The sequence below is a fragment of the Trichoderma gamsii genome (assembly GCF_001481775.2).
Source record: "Trichoderma gamsii strain T6085 chromosome Unknown Scaffold_10.2, whole genome shotgun sequence".
Classification (NCBI taxonomy): Eukaryota; Fungi; Ascomycota; class Sordariomycetes; order Hypocreales; family Hypocreaceae; genus Trichoderma; species Trichoderma gamsii.
The window spans coordinates 444556-468528 of NW_020171347.1; the positions used below are offsets into that span (position 1 = coordinate 444556).

At 46.5% G+C, this 23973-nt stretch overlaps 6 protein-coding genes across 6 annotated transcripts; 1 reads left to right on the top strand and 5 right to left on the bottom strand.

The window, feature by feature from the left end:
- Nucleotides 1-3124: 3124 nt before the first annotated feature.
- On the bottom strand, nucleotides 3125-4542 carry TGAM01_v203755 (methylenetetrahydrofolate dehydrogenase (NAD+); the record flags this gene model as incomplete). The annotated part of the gene is made up of 5 exons (XM_024549275.1): nucleotides 3125-3205; nucleotides 3274-4006; nucleotides 4061-4276; nucleotides 4342-4394; nucleotides 4447-4542. 5 exons carry the CDS (start codon nucleotides 4540-4542, stop codon nucleotides 3125-3127), a joined length of 1179 nt encoding a protein of 392 aa, XP_024405980.1.
- Nucleotides 4543-6089: 1547 nt separating this feature from the next.
- Nucleotides 6090-6450, top strand: TGAM01_v203756 (hypothetical protein; the record flags this gene model as incomplete). The annotated part of the gene is made up of 2 exons (XM_024549276.1): nucleotides 6090-6179; nucleotides 6244-6450. 2 exons carry the CDS (start codon nucleotides 6090-6092, stop codon nucleotides 6448-6450), a joined length of 297 nt encoding a protein of 98 aa, XP_024405981.1.
- Nucleotides 6451-6985: 535 nt separating this feature from the next.
- TGAM01_v203757 (hypothetical protein) lies at nucleotides 6986-7862 on the bottom strand (the record flags this gene model as incomplete). The annotated part of the gene is made up of 2 exons (XM_018803929.1): nucleotides 6986-7575; nucleotides 7631-7862. 2 exons carry the CDS (start codon nucleotides 7860-7862, stop codon nucleotides 6986-6988), a joined length of 822 nt encoding a protein of 273 aa, XP_018662980.1.
- Nucleotides 7863-14594: 6732 nt separating this feature from the next.
- Nucleotides 14595-14909, bottom strand: TGAM01_v203758 (hypothetical protein; the record flags this gene model as incomplete). The annotated part of the gene is made up of 1 exon (XM_018803928.2): nucleotides 14595-14909. The coding sequence occupies one exon, from the start codon at nucleotides 14907-14909 to the stop codon at nucleotides 14595-14597; it is 315 nt and encodes a 104-aa protein (XP_018662979.2).
- Nucleotides 14910-16446: 1537 nt separating this feature from the next.
- On the bottom strand, nucleotides 16447-16976 carry TGAM01_v203759 (hypothetical protein; the record flags this gene model as incomplete). The annotated part of the gene is made up of 4 exons (XM_024549277.1): nucleotides 16447-16561; nucleotides 16617-16703; nucleotides 16753-16853; nucleotides 16899-16976. 4 exons carry the CDS (start codon nucleotides 16974-16976, stop codon nucleotides 16447-16449), a joined length of 381 nt encoding a protein of 126 aa, XP_024405982.1.
- Nucleotides 16977-20937: 3961 nt separating this feature from the next.
- TGAM01_v203760 (pfs domain-containing protein) lies at nucleotides 20938-22107 on the bottom strand (the record flags this gene model as incomplete). The annotated part of the gene is made up of 1 exon (XM_018803927.1): nucleotides 20938-22107. The coding sequence occupies one exon, from the start codon at nucleotides 22105-22107 to the stop codon at nucleotides 20938-20940; it is 1170 nt and encodes a 389-aa protein (XP_018662978.1).
- Nucleotides 22108-23973: the final 1866 nt, after the last annotated feature.

Consider the following 23973-nt stretch of genomic DNA (forward strand, 5'->3'; position numbering starts at 1 on the left):
CGCCTTGCTGCGCTGTACTCCTTGCTGTGCCTTGTCGCTTTATCGTCTCCGTGTTCGTCCGCGCCTGGCCACGAATGATCTGCTGCTCAAGCGTCTAACAAAGAAGCATCCGAAGCGGCGAGCAACGAGGAAAAAGAAGAAAGGAAACGAGAAAAAAACGAGTGTAATCGAGATTCCGGCTTCGCGCGTGGCTGAGCCCCTGGCAGCCTCGCCAAGTAGAAATAAACGAAAAAGGGAGAGATGTTCAAAAACTCGGCGATGCGAGAGTGGACCGGGGCGCGCCGCGAGACAAGAAAGGAGCGACGTTAAAAGCGGCCGACGGCCACCTTTGGCTGAATCTACACTTGCTGCTAGTCCAGCCTCTGAAGCGAGCGGAGCTTCGTCTCTGGATCGCCTCGGGCAATTAGAAAAAAAAAGAGGATCCAGAAGAAAATAAAGAAGAAAAGCTAGAAGTGGTGAAGAAGAAAAAAGAGGTTGTCACGAGAGGAAGAAGAAAATCGCCCGCTTCCCCCCCAAAAACAAGATTTCAGGTACCTAATAGGCCTATTACAGGATGCAAGCCTGGTGGCCCGGGCCGCGAAACATCGAATGTCCACACCCAAAAGGGCCACGCATCTAGCTGAATTGGAGGGGTGGCGCTGTGGCGCGCCGGGGCGATTCAGGGCGCGGATCTGAAAGAGGGCTAGAGTTGATTGCTCATGCGTGCGGAGTCTGGCAAATCAATCAATGCGTTTTGTTTGCTTAGTAGGATCTTGTTTCTTGTTTCTTGTTTCTTGTTTCTGCCTGGTGTGTCAGAGATGAGATGCATGTGCGTCTGTGTGTCTGCTTGTGAAAAGCGGCATTTTTCAAGTCTTTTTTTGGTCCCGGGCTGGCCGAGTCCTCGACCTCGACACTGCATTGGCCTCGACCTAACAGAATGCAACGATCTGTTGGTGCTACAAGGCTCTGTGGCCTCTGTAGTGGTGGCACCAAGACATCTCCAGTGGTGCAAGCACATGTCGGCAAATTGGCTGCGCGTGTGCGTGCCGCGTGATGGAGTTTTCACCGTTCACGGCCTACCTGAGGTGGGATAGCAAGTAGGTGGCCGTTCAATGTATCCTCATATCACGACATACAACTTCTCGTACTCTGGACTGGTGGCTCTCATCTCCATACCCGCATACGCGAAATAGCATGTGCTCCATAGTATTTACCGGCGCAACACAGCTCCACTACTGCAGTCCCGCCGATGAAGAAGAGTGTGACAACCATCTGCTGTTGGTCCTACCTATTCGCTGCATACAAGCACGACGCCATTCAATGCCTCGTATTGTGCTTCTTTTGTTGCCATTCTTGCGCAGGAATAATAGGCCTAGAAGGAGAAAAGCAGAGCAGTAATTGAAATTAGTCATGTGGAGGACCGCATAATGCTCATTTTACCCGACGCTCGTAATTCCACACCCGGCAAATCACTGGGCTCTGCTTCAGCCTGGTGAATGCTAAACCTGTTGGCCTCCGGTCTCGATACGCGATTTATCCAAGCCGCGTAATGCACTGTCTTGCTAAAATAGCAATGGATAGTGGCTGAGCCGCTGCAAGTCAGCAATAGGAGATCTGCGGCTCACTTGCAGCAGCCATTCTGTCCTCTTTGCAGAGTTTCATTTCCTACCTATTTTGGCTATGCGTAGCCGCGTCGGTCCTCGGCCCCGCTGGCTGGGTCTACACCCACCAAATATGCTGCAAGACATCTCCGCCATGTGGATGAGTTGAAATATAGGCCCATACATGCATGGAGAGAAATGTTGACTAATCTCCATACTAAGAGTGTTAAAATCAATGTGTGCAGGTCCATTAAATCATGTCATTTCCTCTCCTCGTAAACAGTGAAGTACGGAATAGGGAATTATTGAAGTGAGAGTAAAGATTGTAAACCAACTAGATATATTTTGTCGTATAGAAGGTTCCAAGTTTTCCAATTGCCTGAGGCATCGTCTGGCCGAGCTATGTGTATTGCTTTACGGAGACAAACTATGAACACCTAACCTGTAATTGTTCGTTCCCGAGTATTGGTGTTCGCCTTTCCGCTCGATTTTGGAGGCCTCGACCTGCGTTATCATCGTCTCCAACATAAAGAGTGCTAAACACCAAATACTCTCCGCCTGTTCAGAATTGTCACCACTGACTAAGAACCAAAGACAATGAATTACAAAATTTAATTAAGAGAAGAGATCCATCGTACAGAGATAAGAACAATGATGTGATAAAAGGATGAGATGTCTTGTAAAGCAGCAGGGGCAAAAGGGGCAGCAGAGGCAGCAGAGGCAGCAGAAAGAGCAAAGAATGACTTCGTCAAGTTGTGACGAGTTCCTCAAAACGGGCTTCGCCCCTCGTCCATCTGCCCTGAAACGTGTTGTGGAGCGCTATTGGAAAACAAATGTCGAGACCATCGGTATGTAAAAGCGGCGAACCTGTCTCTATTGGGTACTACCTCGTAAAACACGATTAGTAGTAGAATGTTGTTATTTTAGTACCTAGGTATGATGCTGGAATAAACCAGCTACCGCTGGTTATCTTGACCAAACGGGCAAGAAGAAGTTCGAGATTTGCGAGGGTATGCGGTATCAGGATGATTCATTCCAGGGAAGAAAGGAAAGAAGAAACAAAGAAAAGAAAAAGGAACAAAAAACTATTTGCGTTATATGCCTGTTAATTGGTATAATGTCCTATCTTCAGTGAGAAAGCATCGAGACATAAGGGTGTGTCGACGTCTAATCATGCTCAGAGTACCAAAGTGGCCCGGCACCTAATCAGACAAGAGGGCGCTTGTGTTTCAATGCAAGACTGTCGAAGTATTTACAGTTGTGAGATTAATAAAAGTTTGCGTTATGATCAGTCATATGCTGATAGTTTTTGGATTCCCTATTTTACTCTCATTGGGATGTAACTTAAATCTGTTTCTACAGAGTGTTGAACGATATTCTATGATATTCATTTCCCCGCCTTTTAATATGTTTTCCCATCCTCGCCCTTTGTCGTTTTAATCATTTTATTTCCTGACACTTTGATATGCTATTGTTTTGTTGTTGAATAAAAAAGAAGAAGAAGAAAGGAAACTGCTTTTGCTTTATTCGCTTTGCATCCGCAATCAGATCTCATCAGCAAAAGCTTCGGTTCGGGCCTGGATGGTGCTCTTATCTTCCTTGGGAGGACGGTTCGCAACCAAACGCTATGAAATAATTAGCTCTTTTCTATGACATTTCCATTCTCAAAGGACATGTGAGACATTGCACTTACGACAAGGTTTCTCAGCAGAATGGCAATTGTGACCTTTCCAACTGATGGCACATAGATGGAGGCCTTCTCCTTAACGGCGGCTCCGTCAAAGTTCTTGAAGGAAGCAAAGTTGATGCACACAGCACCCTCTCTGATAAGCTCCGTGGGAATCTTGAATGATTCAACGGGCACACCTCCAATGATAACATCGCTCAGAGGCAGGCACTGCTCCAGGCCCCAGCCCTCCTTGTCTTCCACCTGGTGGCGAATCTTCTTGATTCCCTGACCACGAGTGAACAGTTGCACGCCGGTGATATCCACAGAGTAGACTGTGGCACCATCGTTGGCCAACAGAGCTGCAAGAGGGCGACCGTTGACCTCGGAGCGGTTGATGACGGTAATGGTCTTGCCAAACAGCCGGTTGCCATAAGCGAGGATGGGGTTGTAGATCTGGAGGTGCTCGAGAATCTTGACCACGGCCAGCGGTGTGCATGGTAGGATGGACTTCTTCTTGTTCTCAGGAGGGTCCAGGAAGCGAATGTTGTGGTACATGTTGTGCAGGTAGGTGTGGCGCATTCCCTCAACATCCTTGGTAAGGTCGACGGTCTCCTGGACGTATTTATCCTGGGAAGGGTTCTTGGGGAAGATGGGATAGTATACGAGGATGCCGTCGACCGCATCCTCCTCGTTGGCCTTCATGATGTCTTCTTCAATGACATCCTTGTCGACTCTGCGGAGCTCAAAGTTGAAGCCACTAGACGCAGGCTGTTAGAAAGCATATTACGAGATGCGGCACTGCCATTCTCACTTTTCCTCGCAGGTCTTTTTGGACCACTCGGCATATTGGACGGCGGCAGGGTCGTCGGTTGCAAGGAATGCCACCAGGGTCGGGGCACTGGTACCGGCCTCCTGGACCTTGGAGAGGGTGTCCTTGACCTCGAGCAGCAGCTTCTTGGCGATGGTCTCGGCGGTGATGACCTTGCAGGTCTTGGGCGCAACTTCGGATGCCATTGTGGAATAGCTGCTGGAAATGGGAGACTGACATTAGCACAGAGCTTAACTGCAGCGTATCACCACCAGGTTTCTCACCTCTGATCGCGATAAAGATGACTCTTGAATCTTGACCCCACCAAGGTTCGACCCTTTATGACATCAGCGCAACTGGCTCCGTAAGATCGGAATTGACAGCCCTACAAGCAATGTGTGCACTGGGCGGTATAAGAGTTGAGTTCTAGACGAGCGAGAAGCAACGCCTAGGTTATGGCACACTCGGAAGAGAGGGATTGACATCTAGCCGTCATTCTGTCTCTCGTACATGAAAGAGAGAGAAAAAAAAAATTGAAGCCGTTTGAGCTCCGTACCGGAGCGGCAGCGGCGGGTGCCCCTCCAAACCTCTTTACTAGTTCGGGTCTAGCGCTTCAGGGCCTTTAAGAGCTGGAGCGGGAGCGAAGCTCTGGCGAATGAGCATTTGCAGAGGCGCCATTTCTGGAACGGATACATAGATCTCATAAAGATTGGATCTGTATGAGATCTCTATGAGTGAAACGCACAAGGTTGGATTGACATAGCAGATTCTGGGTCTCTCAAGAGGAGAGTAGATACTCACAAGGCTAATTGAGAACATCAAGCACGATCTCTGTATCTATTCCCTTATCAGTGTTTCCCTACCTAGCTTTGCAGCGATGTCACATGCACGCTGGTGAAGATAGATACGTGTAAAGGGTTGCAGATTTACCTACCAGGTACTACTTCCATCACGCCACATGTGGTTTCTCTAAAAATAGGGAAGTATTCATGCCAAGACAATGCAGCGACAGAATCTCAAAGACTACTCCAAGCACAGGAATGCACACCATGGAAACACAATCACCCAACACCTCGAAGCATTCCAATAGCAAACCAAATCCATGCGACAAACCCATGTGCGTGTAACACATGGGCTTTTATTGTCAAATTACAATGGCTTCTGTCTCTCTCAAACTCATGACATCATCTTATTCAAGCTGGGCATTATCACCACCAGCGGTCTGTAGATGAAATGTTGAGAGCAGTGGCAAGCTGTATCAATGCGACGACACTTTAGCTTCTACTTTACTTAACCCGGCTTACCCAATGATTGTCCAGTAAGTTGGTAGTATCAAATTGTCAAATGCGCATGAGGTAGGTTCATGCATGGAGACGGGTTGCTGGCTGCTATCCTCTCGGTGAAGACATACTAAAGTGGCATGCGGCAAACCATCGCGAGGCTGTTGGATAGGCAGATTACTCTCTCGGATGCTCAGTCATCTCCCAAATCGGCTTCTTAGCACATTTCAGCTATAACACACGTGCTTGTTTGGCGCCGAGCTAATGAACAAGAAGGATCATCAGCAGAATACTGCTCACATTGAGCACGCAAATCTCACCAAGGTCACGCGATGATGTAGTATTCACTGTTGGTCAAGCTACTCAGTAATCAAATCTATAACTGTCGGTACGCTGAGCAGACCAATCACTGCAGTCACCTCTGTCTTCACGAGGATTAATAATAGAGCGCTCGTGTGAAAGCAAACTCTACCTAGCCAGCTACATACATGTACATACTTAGCCATCGTGGAAATGAGGCACACTTCTCGTCAGCCAATCTAACCGCAGCGCGCCACGCCTCAAAAAAAAAGGTGGGAAAATAAGAAGCACAGCACAATGCTACTCTATTAGCGCTCCCCCCCTTTTCACTCATTCATTTTAACAATAATGCGCGTGGCGCAAAAGCGCGACGGCGTTTCGTTTCAGCGTTATGCCCATCAGGGCAGGTCAGTACAATGAAAAAGGAAAAAAACAACTGCCGCACAGGGTCAATGTTCAATTTTTCTTCCGTCAATGCGGGAAAAGGGAAACTCACTACTACTCCTGGACCTTGTTTCGGTCTGACAGGAGGCTCTTCGGAGGTAAGACTGGGTTTTGATTACTTTTCGGATTAGACAAGACAACACCAAGACATGGACATCTCAGATCTCGGTCAATAACCCAAGCAACCAAATAAGCTGCTGTCCCTTGCAGTGCGCGCCCGCGTCCGTGCAGATTAGTAGTGCCCGTCGATCCGCTTCGTCGTCATTGTCTTGTCTTGGACCACGCACCGCCGATCAATTGCCTTCTGAGGGAGTTCGTCGCCAAAAACACACCCCAGTGTTATCCATGTCTCGTCACTGGGGAAGATAGAGGTAGATCGTCGCTTATACCCATCTTGGGAAATTCGCGATTGGCATTCAAGGACTGGTGGCCCTTGTAGGCATCAGACAGATATGACACGTACTTTCTATACCAGCTTACTGGTGAGATGCAACCTAGGACATATGACATGCGATTTCACTTGCGGCTTAAAATTGCAGGGCAGTATTGAATGATAAATTGTGTAGTAAACTTAGTTGAAACCATATACGAAGTAGAGGTCATAAAATCATTATCAATTAATGATAGAACCAATCTATTGACGCGCAGGCGCTAGATATCCTACATCGAAAACAACATGGTTCCCAGAAAAAAACAGATGTCGTGCCCTGCGCTTTCTATATAGAGAGATTCAAAAACCGAAACCAATCTTCCTCGCCTTTTCCAAGTAAAGTAAAAAAAAAATTATGTGCAAATCAACAGTAAAATAGATTAGAGCCGTCGGCTCTTCCAGACGAAATTAGGCGTCGTACCACGGCCCGCCGTAAACCCCCGATGATGTCCACATCCTAGCATCATCAACCGCTTACAGAGCGAAGTAGGCCACGACCAGAGAAGCAACCAGGGCGAAGGAGCTGCCGCCAACACGGGCACCAGCGTTGGTGGGGGGAGGCAGAGGAACGCCAGGAGGGTTGGAGGGAGCAGCAGTGCCAGAGGGAGCGATAGCCCAGGTGGTGGTAACAGCCTGGCCGGGAGGAACCCAGACAGGGGAGCTAGGAGGAACAGGCAGGCGGGTGGCGCTCTGGAGAGTGGTGGGAGCGGTCAGAGTAGGAGGAGCAACGGTACCGTTGCAAGGAACCGTGGTGGTGGCGTTGAGAACGACGGTAACGTCGGTGACGGCGGGAGGAGAGTAAGGAGCCGAGGTCACAACGGGAGGAGAGTAGGGAGCCGAGGTGGACTGGGTGGCCAGAGAGACGGTCTTGACACCGGTGGAGGTGGTGACGGTGGTGGTGTCCTTGGCAGGAGGAGCAGAGCCAGCCTTGACGTGGAAGGGGTTGGAGTACTGGAAGACGCTGGGGTTGCTCTCGTACTTGACGATGAAGCCGTAGAAGGCATCAGCGCCCAGGTCGGCGGGGACGTTCCAGACGAAGGAGCCAGCGCTGTTGGCAATGCCGGCTGGTGTCCAAGTTAGTCGCTAAGTCATTCCTTTTTCTTGTGCAAGTCAACTTACTGGCGATGGTGCTGAGAGGAACCTGGGTGCCCTGGGTGGCGCCGCCGATCAGCTCGATGGAGATGGTGCCGGCGGCGTACTTGGCGGGAGCCTCCCACTGGATGGTGAAGGGCTGGCCAGCGGTGATGACCTGGTTGTTGCTGGGGCTGTTGACGGGGTCAAAGTCGGGAGTCTGGGCAAAGGCGGTGGAGGCCAGAGCCAGGAAGGCGGGAACAGACAGAGTGAATCGCATCTTGACGGTTGAAGTGAAGTTTTGTTTTTACTTGTTTGGAAAAGAAGAGAATGAAGAAAAGAAACAGCAAATAGGTAAAGAGTGACTGTTTGTCGTAAAGACAAATGGATTGGGCTGCAAAGGCTGTGTAAGGAGCGTTGGGTGAGGAGGAAAAGAAGAAGAAGAGGCCATCTGACGAGATGGGGAGCGCAGACTGAGATATATGGGCGAACAGCTGGGCGTGGGTTTCATGAGGAGCTGGGGCCTCTCTGCCTAGAGACAGACCCCTGCAAACAAGAGGGCTAGTTGCAGTACCTGGCAGCTGGCACATGTCTGGGCCGGTAAGCGCCTGGAGGCCCTCGTACTCACTAGCGAGATGTACTTGCGCGTGTGTGGACTGGCCGACCTTAGATTGGAGGCAAATGAGCCAGGATGCGGCATCTCAAGGGTTCAATTCGCGAGATACGGAAGCCGTCGCAGTGAGTCAACTGCATGACGTACACATGTTTCTATTCTTTGTGTTTCGGTGCTCTGTATTTTGCAATTATTCCGTACGTAGCGGTATTTCAGCACAGTTGAGTTCATACCTAACTCATAACAACAACAAGCAGCACCAGCACCAGCACCAGCACCACCAGCACTGCTAAAAGGTACATGTGCCTGTCGCAGCCCCTGCACTTGGGTGCAAGTAGCAGTCTGTGCGAGCGTGTAACGTCTCGGCCAGCAGGGATGTTTGTCCGCTAGTCTAGAAGGCTTTCTGTTCCTGCAGGACCTTCGCGCCGCCGTCAGGGGAATGGGAAATTAAACTTGGGAGCCGCGGTTTCTGATTGGTGTAAAATGACAGGGCTGATCACGGCGCTACCACTTTAAGCTGTCTGCCGTCCACAGGAACGTTGAAGCTGGGCCGCTGAAGAGCCCACGTATGACTCCATAGTAGGCAATTTGCACGCGAACTTTCAAGTGCCTATCTGTGTACGCTGTTATGCGCTACGTTTTTTTAAGAGAGTAAATGGGGGAAAAGTTTGAAGAAGGAGAAAAGAAGAGAAGGAAAAGAGGGGGTAATAGAGGGAGGAGAGTGCATCAGAAAAGAAAAAAAGCAAACTCGTGCATGCCGACCGCTTCTAGAACCGACCCCTCTGTGCGTGCGTTGCGCCTAAAATATCGCGCATGGACCGGGACAATATGATGCAAAGCCTCAGCCACACATGCGACTTTCGGCCTCAGCCATCTCCAGCTACCGCTCAGCTCGACGATTCTGTCTCAGCCCACTGATGCACAAAGACGGACCGCGACTAGAAAATCTTGGCAAACAGGCACCATGAGCGGCTGAACGGTGCTACCACTACAGTACCTCTATAGCAAACAAATGTTGCCGTACAACCAAAACCAGTAATAGGTACCTACCTACTGCAGACAGCTTGAGCTTTTCCTGCACTCCTTCATTTACTCCTCCTCAGGCACGGGTCGGTGAAGCTCGTATTGGGTAGTCTTCGCGCACCAAACCGCTCCTAATTGTTCTTCCGGTCAACTTTTTAAGGGGCTTTGGCCCGTCTCGACATCCAAGCCCAGTTAGAAGCGTCGAAAAAGCTCAGCCCATCTCCACTCTCAGGTTACAACCTGTCAGCCGTTGCATCAATCAATCACAATTCCATTCTAAAATAGGAAATCCCCGAACTATCGAGGCGGGAGAGGGCTAAGAGGCAATAGCGGAATCTTAGCCTGCATTGCTATTTGCTGCTCGCTTTCGACCGCTTATGCGAGTGTTCCACTGGAAGGATTGCGCCAATTTAGACGTGCAGCCAACGCATGGTTGCGGTGCTGGGTGTTCCATGACTGCAGTAATCAAGACGGTAAAATGGTGGAAATTATGAGATTATGTAGAGATCTTGAGAAAAAACTACATCATGGAAAAAACAGGAAGAAAAGCGCGCCCCGTCTCTTTATACTTGCTTTTTGAGTGGAGTCTTTATTTACGGTTTACATTGTTATTTTCAAGTTTATTTCATTAGGCGCCAAGTTTAAACAATAAGAGGAAAAAGTGGCTCAACGTGAACTGATTGTTTCTTGGAACGTCGCAAGTTTCAGACACAATAACGATGAATAGGTTCTAATAAAGTGTTTAAATGAAGTTGTATATTAAAAGGCAAAAAGCAGCCATGTAATGTTTTCTACTGCCTCTACTGCCTCTCAGCCAATGACTCCATGCATCTTATCCACCAAATCCTGAACGGTCGGAAAAGCGGTTAGAGGGTGCCATGGAAGATTCAGTGTGGCTTTGCCATTACACTATTCGTTGCCGCTTCCAAAAGGATTTTGTCGCCGCATGTTGCCTTGTGTACTAATTTAAGCGAATATGGCGGCTTTGATCTTTGGGCTGAACAAGGGTGAAGATGACTGTACCCGATTGTGTGAGAATAGAACTCTACGCATTCACGGATAGTCAAATGCCTATTATTAGCACGGTAAGCTCTGAGTTAATAGCAAACTATACGGAAAATATTCTGCAGGAGCTCAAAGCTTGCGGTATACTGAAATCTCCTAGTCTTTTAAGCAATGAGAACGCGCCTGCAGTACATGTAGATGTAGCTTCCTTAAACCCAGCAGATTAAGAATAGAAGACTCCTTATATACCAAGATCCAGTCGATATAAAAGAAAGTCTTGGTCCCTGTCGAGATGGAGAGTACAGGGAGAAAAGATCATGGAGTGGTTGTGGGAAAAGGCGGTGCGCGAACAAGCTATATCATAGTACTTGTACGTACCACTTTCTGAACGGAGTATCCTTCTTTGCGACAGTTTACAAGGTAAGTGGTTGCTTACTAACTAGTACTTTATTTTATCATGCAGCTTAAGAGAACGCGCAGTGATACGTAAGCTGCTCATTCTTTCACCCCAATTTTAAGTAGCTGTAGCGCTTGGGGTTTAACTTGCCGTTTTGTATCAATTGAAGCGTCTCCGAGCAAAAGGTAGAAGCAGTGAAAATAATATCATGAAGTACAACTTGCTGAATCTCAGTCGACCTATCGACACCAACCGTCCTCAAGATCAACGACGAGCATTCCCAATCAAAATTGAGGACAGGCTGATCAAAGTGCCGCGAGGAAAGGTCGAAACCCAAGTCCTATCAACAACATCGAGACACTAGTCAACGTGTAAGGAGATAGATCCAACCATGACACACAATCTGCAGAAACTGCAAAAATGGTATCATGAGGACGATGACATCAGCCCCTTGGTCATGTCAGACAGAGGCGAACGGAGGCACTGCGAGCTGCCAGTCCAGAAAGTGTTTATACTCGTCAGTCTCGATGAAGATAAATCCAGACAATACTTCGAAGCATACGCGTTGAAATGTACTGAAACAAGCATGTCAAAGGTAACCAAATGACCAGGATGGGCGGTGCCGCGATGTTCATAAAAAGATGAAGATGATTGCATTCTTTATGATTAAGGAAGCCCGATATCACATACGAGACGCAGGCATGCTAGTCAACTCCAATCTTCAAGTAAAGAATTCCATATGTGACTTGACGAACCAACTTTGCGAGTAAGGACGGACGGATAGACTACTGAGAGGTAATTATGATCATCATATACCTGTGTATTCAGTGACAACGGTGAACCGCGTCTTCCATCACACGTCCCCCGGGGACTAAATTAACACAAAATTCAATGTTCAGCTGACAAAGTTGGAGAGCTCTGCAGAGCCAGAATCAACCTTTAGCTTGGGAGGAAAGCACTCGATATCCCCCATTCTACTACGGCCCTCATCGCCCAACCGGCCAAATGCTTACATCCTGGATGGATCGATCAACCCATCTCCTAGCAACGCTCCTCCGGCAGAATTATCTATGAATAAACTCCATGATTTGTCACAACAGCTGGACTCTATACATGCGCTTTACTGACCCAACGCTTTTATGATTTCCATCGGATCCAGTTGCCTACCCGATGAAGCCCTAGTCTTCTTCCTTTAATGCGTCCGTTCCCCCCATTTCGGTTCTGCCTATGTTCAATTAGCGTTGTGTGTCAAGAATGATCACTGGGATTGGCCACACACTACCTATTCTCTGTTGAAGCAGTGCCAACATCTGCTTCCCACTTATTCGCGCCTCTTTAATAATATCCCTTGTGATTCCAATCTCATCGCCGCGCCTGTCAAGCAGCACAGTTACTATTTTCACCCCTTTTCTCCTATTCCGTATCGCTTCCTTGAATATATTATCTGTAATGATAAGTTCATGCCCTCGTCGGTCAAACAGAAGGTTTACCATTTCCAGCACATCACTATCCCTAGAAAACACATTACCGTCATTTGCTACTACAGCCTGGACAATATCTTCCGTAATAGCAAACTCGTCTCCGCGTTTGTCAAGCAGCAACGATAAAGCTTCCTTCGAACACCAATCGTTAGCTGCTACAGTCTTGACAATATCTTCTGTTATGATAAACTCATGTCCGCGCTTGTCAAGCAGTAGGGATACTGTTTCCAGCATATTAACATTAGTGCTCGCCACTGCAGCCTTGAAGATATCTTCTGTAATGCGAAAATTATGCCCATATCTATCAAGCAGTAGAGATATCACTTCCGGCCCATGAGAATTACCTGCTGCAGCCTTGAAAATGCCCTCTGTGGCGGTAATTTCATGCCCACGCCTTTCAAAAAGCAATTGAAGTATCCGTGGGTCGTAATGATCTTTCGCTGCAGCTTGAGCCATGTTCTCTGTAATCTCGATTTCAATGGAATTATCTAAAAGTAGATCTAAAACTTCAGGATATCTTGACCCCATTGCTGCAATGAGCACTGCTTCTGTGACCTTGACCTCGTGGCGCCGCCGCTTCAAAAGCAGAGCAAGCATTTCCCTCTCGTTGTATGCCACCGCATATTTTAGAACCTCTTCCGTGATCTTGAACTCGTTGCCACGTTCGTCTAAGAGCAGAGACATAACCTCAGTTGACCACTCTCTAGCTGCCTTTTTAACTACAGATTCCGTAATTTTGATTTCGTTGCCACGCCTCTTGAGCAACAAGGCCAAAACTGCTGCCCCACACTGCCTGTTCGCTGCTGCCTCTTCCAGAATCCGCCATGTAATCTTGATTTTCCTGCCGCGCTTGTTAAGAAGCAGCATCATCATTGATTATGCATTTGAGCCATGACTCACCGCAGCGCGAATGTCATTCTCATCAACCTTTGCTCCATGCGCAGGATCTAAGAGGACTCCCACCACTTCTATATGACCCTCCCTAAGAGCTAGATGGAGCGGCGTAATGTCTTCCTTATAATTGTCCTTTCTTATCTCGTTCACGTCGGCGTCTTCATGTACTATAAAGTCTTGCACAACTGCAGCCAGGCCTAACTTGGCTGCAAGATGTAAATCGGCCAGATCCCCAAGATGAACGTATTGATCGAGCCAAAATCGAGCCTGTGAAGATAAGTGACAAATTTCACTTGCAGACTTTCGAAGGTTTTTGGTAGAGGTTGCATCTTGCAAACGAAAATGTGAAAACCAATTGCAAGCAGCGTACTCTAGAAGGGGGTACTCATTCCATCAGGAACGTTCGCAATCGCAATAGAGCATCTGTAGATAATTGAGACACACTCTAAATAATATGCCGTGTGATTTTGGCAGGTTCAGCCTACCCTTCCATGCGCCTGTCTGCTTTCGAGAGATTAGAAATTCTCTTGCTGTTTGGTGGATAAACGACAGCTTTGAGTCGTGGATTCTGATGAAGAGGCCGCATAAATTCTGCACTACCGTTTCAAAAGTATTTTGTGGCCATAAGTTTTCTCGTAGAGTTGCATATTCGGAGAACTCTCTTTCCTCTAGAGCAAGTACCAGAGCATCGTTGACCTCAACTAACGTCAGTGGCCGTGTCGCAGCTAGAACAATCTGCAGCAGAGCCTCGACCTTCCTTTCGTCTTGGCTTCTGGAAAGAATTTTCTCATATGCATCAGCTACTTGAGATGGTAGCTCGTCTAGAAGCTGCTCTATATCTGCACTTCTGCTATATGCGCTCCTCTTCTTCTCAATGATATTGAGCGTCAGGTGTAGCCAGAGATATGTCCGGTTCTCCATATGCTTGAGGCGTGTCGAAATCTTGTCTCGGTCCTCGTCTGAAAAGGGTCCTACGATATTTCTGACCCTGGCATCTATCACAAGGTTTATTTCTTCACCGATTTGTTTCGATTTTCCATTCTCATCACCGTCGAAATGCATATAAGTTGCGACTGATTCAAGTGTGTCGAATAAGCCCTTGATATCTTCATACGGGCGGCTGGTGATCAAAAACTTCAATTTACAGGGCCTTAGCAACTGATCATGCTGGGAATATGATTTCTTGATCGTGCTCAGTAATTGCTGTGCACTGTCTTCTCTGCACTCATCCAGGGCATCGAGCACGCAAATAATATCTGCTGACGAAAATTCTGCACAATCGATTAATATTTGCCATAGTACTTCCATCTTTTGTGTGAGAGCTTTTGCGTGGATCTTGTGGCTCGGAAGCGCATGACTGATTAGATTGGAAGTCAAAGGGTGCTGAAATAGCTGGTGTAATATTGCACTTAACGCGTGAGCGCCGTCCATCCGCCCCTCACCCCCCTCTTTGAAGAAGAAGTAGCAGACGGCCACTAGTCTCTGGGAAGCCTTGATAACTGACGACTCGATGGTAATCATGGAATCTGGAGTTAAATGGCCTTCATCTATCAAGCATCTGGATAGGACTGATTTCCCACATCCAGGACCTGCTGAGGCCTATAACAGCGCTCCAGTTTGGCTATCTCGCCATTCGCAGAACCGGTCATCCCCCAAGAACCACTCGCAAGTTCCAGGGACTCTTTCTGGGTTGATATTCTTATATCTCGCGTAGTCACCTGATACTGATGAAAGGTCGTCAAGAAGTTTCCTTTCTTTATCGTCTTCGTTATTGTTTTTGATATCTTGAGCGATCATTGGGGCGGCGGCATTTGGTGTTGTGTTGATGTTATGTTCGAGCAGCGACAATTTGATCCAAGTATTGCTCTGCGTCGCACCGCTTGACGCCTTGTTGCCAGTAATGCTAGAAGCCATGTCGCATCTCCGAATAATATCTGCATCAAGCGACAGGATATGAAGCAAACGAGATATGACACGATGATATATCAATATAACGATGTTAATCTTGAGTGAAGTTGGTAGCTATTTTGGTGGGAAAGTTTGGGGAGTTTTAGAAGAGTTTCGATTGCTGCACTATATAGATGAAATAACTGCCGATTTCGAATACATCGATTGGTTTAATTTAATATGTAGGCATGCCGCGGATTTAGATGTGCTGTGCTAAGCCAGCCACTGGCAGCCGTTGTGCAATGTTTTCGGCCGCGTGGGTAGATCCACTAAAGCCTTGTTGTTCAATAATGCAACTGGACCACGTTGCTCTGCAGCAACTCGCTTCTCTTTGGTGTGATGTGACGTGGCTCATGGCCCGCGTCTTTTGTGAGCATCATTGGGCAGATTTCTACTGTTCCCATGTTTTCAGGATTCGAAATCTTGAGACCAAGTGCGAAATGGTAAGGCTCTCCCTCCCTTAGATCCATGCCAAGGACACACATACCTTTTTGGCTTAACAGGTCATACTGAATGACACCAGCTTGTACAACCCCGCTACATACATGAACTGAATGACAGATTGATACAGCCTAACCAAAAAAAATTTTTACTTCTTCTTCAAAAAGAAATGTAGCCAACACTAGCTCTAAACTACATGTAGTGCTTTTAATACCGAAAATAATTACATTTAGAAGATACACGCACGTAAGTAGCTCGGGCAGCAGAGGTTGGACGATATATGAAGCAACCAAGTAACCAAGTAACCAAACATGAACATAGAGCTTGATTAATTCGAACTCCGCTGGGGCTATATGCAGGAATCATCCAGCCGAAATGAACCCAGGTCTACGAGTCGATTGGTATATCTCTTAGAACAGCAATTAACGAGATTCGTCAGTTTATAGCTGGTCCCACGGCGTACAACCAACTATCTAATGTTTAGGACGAGATAGAAGAATACGGGATGACGTGGGACCAATGGATCACTTCGAACAGCGGAGGGCGCCTTAGATGTGCTGACGAGGTTATATGTAGTCCGTCACCTCTGCTGCTACCTATCTTTCCAGAATCACCAGAAGCCGCAACCAAAGACTCCATAAAGCTATTCTCAAGCAGCTACATAACGGCAAATCTCCCCCTAAAGTTTCCGTGACTTCACATGCTTTAATCTAGAAAGAGTCATCACGTAGGAAAAAGAAAAATCGCGACAATGAAAAGGAAGCGCAATAGTGAGACCTTTTGCCGCTTTGCTTTCAATCAACCGGAAAGCAAAATTTTCTCGGCCTTCTCTTGTCGAAGAAACGCATTCGATGATCAATGATAACTCCGCCACCCAGATGATCCGACAAGAGGTTCGTTATACAAATATAAGTCTCAGAAACGCTTGACAACAAATTGGCAAAGAATGCATTTCTACCCAACAGTGCCTCGAAAACGCACGGTAACAAAGCTTAAACAATACGGAACAACCTTGTTCTCAGAAACAAGGATTCAAGTTTTCATCCCAGTAACGTTATTTTGACTATTTCCCATCGTCGACATTCAAGGTATAGGATATCGCTGCAACATCAGTGCTGTCGAGAGCATCAGTCGTGGCCAGGGTGCCAATATCAAGCGAATCACCACATCCATCGGTGCTCGAGAATATTGCGTTAGCTTAGAAATATATCTTGATACGAGGCAAAGACTCACGAATATAGAGTACATCGGGCGACCAATGCAGAGAACCCAAAGCTGGCTGGGATTCTGAACGCCTCTTTCGAGCCAACGTTGCGGTATCTTTCTTTATTGTCAGATTTATGAGATATTAAGAAGGAGAGTAACTAACACAATATCGTCCAGAGTGACGCAGCGATCAATATGGCTAGCGCGAATACCAAGATTATCGCCTTGCATGCTTCGCTCGGTGTAGAGCACAGCTTGTGTTGTCTAGCAAACCTGGAAATTTAGAGGAGGGAATGTTAGTTAAAATACAAAGTCTCCAAAACCGCCTTTCGCAAAGGCAGGAGTAGCAAGAGCAATAACAGAGGGGAGCAGCTCGAAGAGATGCATGATGATGGTTGTATGGGTCTGTAATAGTAGAAGAGTAAGAGAGATGCTAGCCCTGTGTTTTCAGGAAAGTACAAAAGGGGTTCTCTTAGTCAGTGATGGTCATTTACATAGGTAGTTAAGTCCTCTGACATGCCATCAATAATTAACAAAAGATCATGGCGATAGGACTACAAGAGTGTCTAAGTAACGTATACCGGTTACACAGATCGAAGATTGATCAGGCAAGATTACTGGATAATGTCTCGTATAACGTGTACTAGCCACACAGGCTGCAGAGTAGTAAGCAATATTACTATTTGTCGTCACTACCGTCAAAAGCTGCTCTCGATGACTCAAAAGATTCTTGGGATTATCGCCTTTATGACTTTGTTTCTTGCAGAATGATGTTCCGTCTACTCAGTAGATACGGAGGCGAGACCCAGATACAGAGGGAAACAGTCGCGCCTCGGCCAATATATGACTTTCCAATCACAAATATGAGGCTATGCCTGACTTTTCATGTCTCTGTGTAGGCTCTAATAATCATATTATGTCTTATGATAGGGGGTGATGGTGGAGAAGGTAGCGGCGGCGTAGTATCACGAGTATTTTGAGTGCGAATCAGGACGTCTTCTTCATATGCATCTGTTCTAGAATGTTAATGATATTCATGAACAAGTTACCATTTTTACGTACTCATGCTGTACTCTCCTCCTTACTAGGGGTTGGCTTAACTAGACAAAGAGCTCAGGACCCAAAAATTGGCGTAGTTATTGAGAGATATTAGATATATTCATCGCCTAGGAGCTGATGACTCCAGTTGATCACATTTATGAGCCCAAGGCCAACTACCCAACAAGCGCATCATGTGCTTGAAGCCGCGGAGAGATAGACTGCTGGTACGTGTCTTGGCCGGTCCTCACGACGATGGCGGTGGCGGGGTGGGATTTTGTGCTTCTTTGGGTTGTGCTGATAAATGTTCTTCTTTCTATACAGCTATTCAAGCATATTAGTGACATTCAGAGAAATAGAACCTATGCTAGGGAACCAAACAACTTAGCAAGGAGGTGTGTAAGTACTTACTCATAGTAGGAGAGATAAAAGAGAAAGAGAAAGGAAAGTAAAGGAAAATGAAGGGAAAAAGAAAAGAGAACGGGAAAGAAAAAAGAGAAAGAACCAAAATAATCGAGAAAATAAGCCAATAAAAGAAAGCTATGAATCAAAAGCATGTCAGTCTATGTTTATTTCAGACGAATGTGGAAAAAAGTGATCAGCGAGGGGAGAAGAGAGGAAATTAAGAAAGTTCAGAACTTCAGATAAAAAAATGGAAAAGTGTAGAGCAAAGAAGACACTGTAAGAAGATGAACAATGAGCAGATAGGGTCAAGCAAACACAGAGGCATCTCAAGAAGACATAAGAACGTGCAAGGGGTTAGAATCGGTGGAAAGATCTGACGATATAGCAATGTAGAGACTTACTGAAAGCGGAGATAGTTGTCAGATGACAGGGAAATGAGTCAAGACATCCCAATGGCCTTCTATCTGCTCCGCCAACCTTAGGTTCGAATATCAGAAAACTGCATAGCCAGTCTTTTCGTACCAATTCATCTCAAATAGTGTCGTCCAATATCACACCAACAGTAAGAAAGCGGAAGCAGTAATCGAGGACTTGACCCAAGTTTTGACAAGGAAGAGAGAGAGGTACATGATAGCATCGACCGGCACTCGTTTCTTGTCGTCTCCCGCACCACCGTAGGAATCCTGGGTTGGCATGGATTCGTTTTTCTTGTCCAGTGGCTCATCTAACCGCAAGCTAGAGGATGGTAATATCAGATTAACCACAACTTTGTAGTAGTTTTTGACAACGGTAATGGTGGATGACCGGAAGAGGGACCAATACTTCACGGCGAAGTTTTGTTGATATGCTCCACCGCTAGCACTATTTCCATGGACTGACATTTTGATCAGCGGCAACCGGTTTACCAGAATGTTGTGCTGTTTCTAAGCCTGGATGGCCAAGTACCATGAGTAGCCGGCCTTGGGTGTAAAACCTTGAGTGGAAGACCTTGGATGAAACCCGTGGGCAAAAGACCTCGGGCGAACGACCTTGGTGAACAACCTGGGGGAAGGGCCTGGGGTAAAGAACCTGGGGGCGACCTTGGGCGATACCAGAGTTTAAATACTCTATACAGAATCATAAGAGCTAGAAACTTCCCAGCATCAAGACAACGCTTTATCAAAAATTATGCAAGTGGCGAAAAGGAATGCGGAACGCGCCAGCTGATTACTATCGTGGTACCAGTAAGAAAGACCGCTCATTAGGCCTTAACACAGGATGCTTGAACTCAGCCTTCATCTGCCGCCAAGATCCGAAGCAATGCCCTAAGGTAAGGCTCGTGACTTTCCATTGCAGGTTACGAATCAGCCTCACATCTGTTTTCGCGCCGAAAGAACGGTTTGGAAGCGCTCAGCATGCACGTACCAGGCTCGTAGAATACTAGTACTGCGCGAAGCTGTGTTCTTGGTGGTACTAAAATGGAAGCGCATCAAGGCCACCGGCCGCTTCGTTTAAGAGGCTCCAAGACACTCGCCACTCAACTTCATCATTGTGCAGGTAGCCGGCAGAAATAGCTCACATGCCGAGTTGCTTCTACTATCAAGTGTGACAGACGATAAAACAAGATTCCTGGGCGGTACATGCGGATTATTCATGCTGCAGGTGTTCGGTAAACTACCAAATACGCCTCGCATCAGGTTTTGCTGCCAAGAGGCATAGAGTATGATGCTGTGCAGAGGAGCCGCAATCACCAGCATGCTCCTCCAATTAGCATTAGCAATTAGCGCCGAGCAGCTGCAAGTAATGGTACTGATTCCACACATGGGAAATGCAGGTCAAAGGTGGTCCGATTTTCTACTTTCCGATTGACGTCATCACTCACCCAATGTACGTGTGCCGCACAGCCTTTGACGGTCTGCAATTAGCCCTAGTAGTACTGCCTGCGGTAGAAGATAATAGCGATATGCTAGGAGAGGGAAAACATCCTCAGGCGCCGCTAAGGTTCTAGTCTTTGCGGATTGGGGCTCTATCTGTTAGACCAATTGATTCTTTGACTATGTTCATAATCTAAAAGGAGCCAAACCTAACCTAGGGTGCCATAGGGACTCACAAGGGGAATGCTACATGTAAGTATGTAACCATTCCACATTCGGTAGAGAATCCTTCCTCCGGCCAAAGCGGCTATTTTACTATTTCTGGACACCAACAGCGGAGAGATCTGGGCATGTGATTTTATGGGATGCGGTGAGGAGCTCGGATACGATGTCAGGCTTCGATATCAGCGTGGCGAATCTGGGGCCCAAGGATGGTTAATCAAGTGCAGAATGGTAAGGTTCTTCCTCCCTTGAATCTACGGTAAAGGCACAAATACTTGTGCCTTTTAGGCTTATAGCTACAGGTACCTACGGATAGATGGCAAAAATGTATACGACCCCGCAACACGTGCTGGAAGACAGATTGATACAGCCTAACCAAACTTCTTTGCTTTTGCTTTAAAAACCTGAAAAAATTAAGGAAAAAAAGATATGTACCTAGATAACGTTGGTTATAAACGAGTGCTTTCCATAAGTAGGTCCCTTATCCAGATTGGGTGTATTTGAAGGATACACGTACCTAGGTACCTATGTAGCTCTAGTACCTAGGTAGGTAGGTACCTAAGCAGATGTTGAGAAATACATGACCAAGCAAGCAAACAAACATGAACATAGCGCTAGGTTGACTTGTAACTGAGCAAGAACTCCGCTAGAGTTGGCGAAACTTATAATATTTGTCTGCGCACTCCCTCCCTGAGACCAATTTTCTGAGATGCTGCCAACGATACTCGAATCTGTCGTTGCGTTGTTTATCTTGTTTTCTTGCCGAGAGCAAATCGCATAGTTATTCTCAATGCGATGGACAGACGGAACTGGATTGTTCATAAGCCGGGCTACTCCTTCAATTGATGAAAAGTAAAAATAGAGGAAAAGAAATGAAGAAAAAAGAAAAGAAGGGATGAAGTCAGTCGCTTACCAACTGTAGGAACCGAAAGTGAAGATCCCCCTGTCCGAGCCAGACGCTCGATGATTGCTCTGGCGGCACAGGCTGCTGTTGCAGAAGAAAAATGATGCCATAGCTTATTCTTGTGAGAGTCTCCGTAGTCAAACACACCTTTAATCACAAGGCTCGGCACGTCTTCCCATAGCCCGGCTGCCTCCATCTCAAAAGCTATAACATCTTCGGCAGCAGCTAGCTTATCTCGGTCGCATCCAGACTTCATCACTGTATCCCCTGAGCCGACTAACCCGAAAAAAATGTTTGGGTTTTGATGCGTGATATCGCCACTCTGACATAACTTGAGCTTTTCTTCGAGTCGCTGGCGACCGGTCACTAAGCCTTGTTCCCCACATCCGAGATCCTCACAGGTAGTCCACAGTGCTGTATCGCACATCATCTCATGAGTCATGCTGCACGTGTGGCACTCTAAGTTATGGTGTTTATGATGATAGTCAGCCTTATACAGCTTGTCTTCATTCACTCCAGGATATTCGTATCTGGATCCATAACCCTTATCACGTGCATTTTTCTGAAGATCTGTTAACAAGCTGGCCGTTTTTGTCAAGAGATGATTCGTTATGGTCGCTGTTTGAAGTGCATTTAAAAGGTTTCCAATCTCTTTACAAGGCTTGATAAGATTATCCTGAGGTGTGTCCTTGCGTATGAACTGGTTTGGAAATTTTCTCCCAAAGTCGTACTGGACAATACCTGTACTGATAATAACGTCGCCAAGCACAATATTCGCGTTCTTTCTTTGAGGGACTGCGGCGCAACCTCCAACTAAGAGCACTAGCCGCAATTTGTTAAAGCTTGATCGAAGGCTTGCTGCAGCTGCAGCTGCATGTGCTTTGCCCATTTGGCGAAGTTGTAACAGCGCAACATTATGCTTGCCGATACGGCCAGTTCGATAACTGTTTGTATCCCCCACTGCTTTCCCATATGGATCATCGTGGTTGTCCCAGAACTCATCAATGACGAGGGAAATCGCATCGAACTCAGCCTTCAAGGCACAGACAATCGCAACTTCGAAGTCATCGCGATGAGATGGCCGTGGGAAAGACATAACTACGAATCATGTTCAGCGTTGTTGGTGAAGCAATGGAAGGAATAAACATGAAAGGATAGGACACGCTCTTGGTCTCTTACTCACTTGCTCGGGAAATAGAGTTCAAAAACGATACGATTCAACGGCTGCAGATCGTTTCAGTAAATACTGAGCAGACTATTTATGAGACAGAGCGAAGGAAAGACTGAACTCTGCGTTGGGTGATCGGGTGAGGATCATCATGTAATGTCACACAGAGGGAGGAGAACACTGGAGAAACACGTGTTTCTACAAGGCTGGGCGAAATCCGCCGCAAATCAAACGCCATAACAAATACATATGCATATGGGCCCGATTTTATGCCCAATCATACTGTAGAAATAGATCATCAAACGCGATCAAGATGTTCCATAGCGAGGACATCGCTGCAAAGGTAGTTTAGTAGTTATATGACAATTAAATCTATTCTGGAGAAATTAGACTTCGACTACCCCAAGTCAGGTAGCCAATTTGACGGCTATAGAAACATTAGAAAGACCGAATCAGTCAATTGGGGCATAATATGATATTACAAAGGCCCTGATCAATACTGAAAGGTAAAATACCACCTTGGTCTGTTAATATTAGGCAGGTAGTAGTAAATAGCAATGGCGTTGCTTGATGATGGATATCGAGGCGGTCTGTCGACCCTTGATGCTTGTAACTTAGGTACCCACTGTTACCCAGATTATACTAAATATAGTACTACCTACCTAGTAGGTACTAGTACTTATTTCGCAAGTGGTGGACATAAAAGCAGGGAATAAGAAGATTTTGAACACTAGCTTTAAGATCATACACGTATAAGCTCCACAGTCTCTCCGTGGTAGTGGTGTGCATATTATAGTAAAGTACGCACATATTCATTTTGCGGTCCCTATTTCTCTGTCAACCCCGTGCCAAGGCAGGTACTAGCACCAAAAGCGAAACCGTAATGATCTTAAAACACACAGATAATCACTGCTGTAGGTAGTACCGACAGTATGTACACAAAAAGTCCAGATCAGCGCGTGCGCCCATGAGGGCTCCTATTGATCTTTAATACGTGTATAATACTTTTGCGGTCTCGCTTTTTGGCCACCGCTTGATAAGTACTCTTGTGTATGCCACCAGAATAATCAAAGACGTATAATCCTAGCTGTATGCAATTAAGCAGGTAGGTAGGTACCTAGGTACGACTAGGTAAAGGTTAGGCACCAATATTACTACCTAGTATACTAGAAGTACTAAGCCGTTACATTTCAACATACCTACCAGGTACCTTAACTTAGGCACCAGGTAATACTAGTATGTGTACTACATTTTAGGTAAGGACTGCCTGTTAAAGCATTTGCCACCATGAATGCCATTAGAAACCCCTACATTTAACGTATTTTATAATGTTAGCCGAAACCTGCTATGTGTGAAGTACACGTATGCTCTAGCATAAGCCGCTATATGCCAACTCATATACCTACATACAATTGCTGGTTTACAGTCAAGCTACTAATTTATATGCACACCTTAGGGTAGGAAGGAATGTATGTTGCGGAAGAGTTGTCCGACCAATGCAAAAGAAGTCAATCCGCCACCGTATTTGATGCTGATTGGAAAATATACTATCAACAATCACCGGAACGGAGACTCGGACTTATCCCGCTTTAACCAGCCACGTTGCCGGCTTTTGGGGCCTTCTTGGCCGTAAGAACTTCCAAACACTAATAGAAAAGAGCACATCCTAAAAGGATATCTGAGTCTTGGAGATTAAACAATTTCATTCACTTTTTTTTCTATTCGCTGAAACATGGAGGGCTGATAAACAATTGAAGCGATAATCGTTTTATCTAGTAGACAGCCTAATAGTAA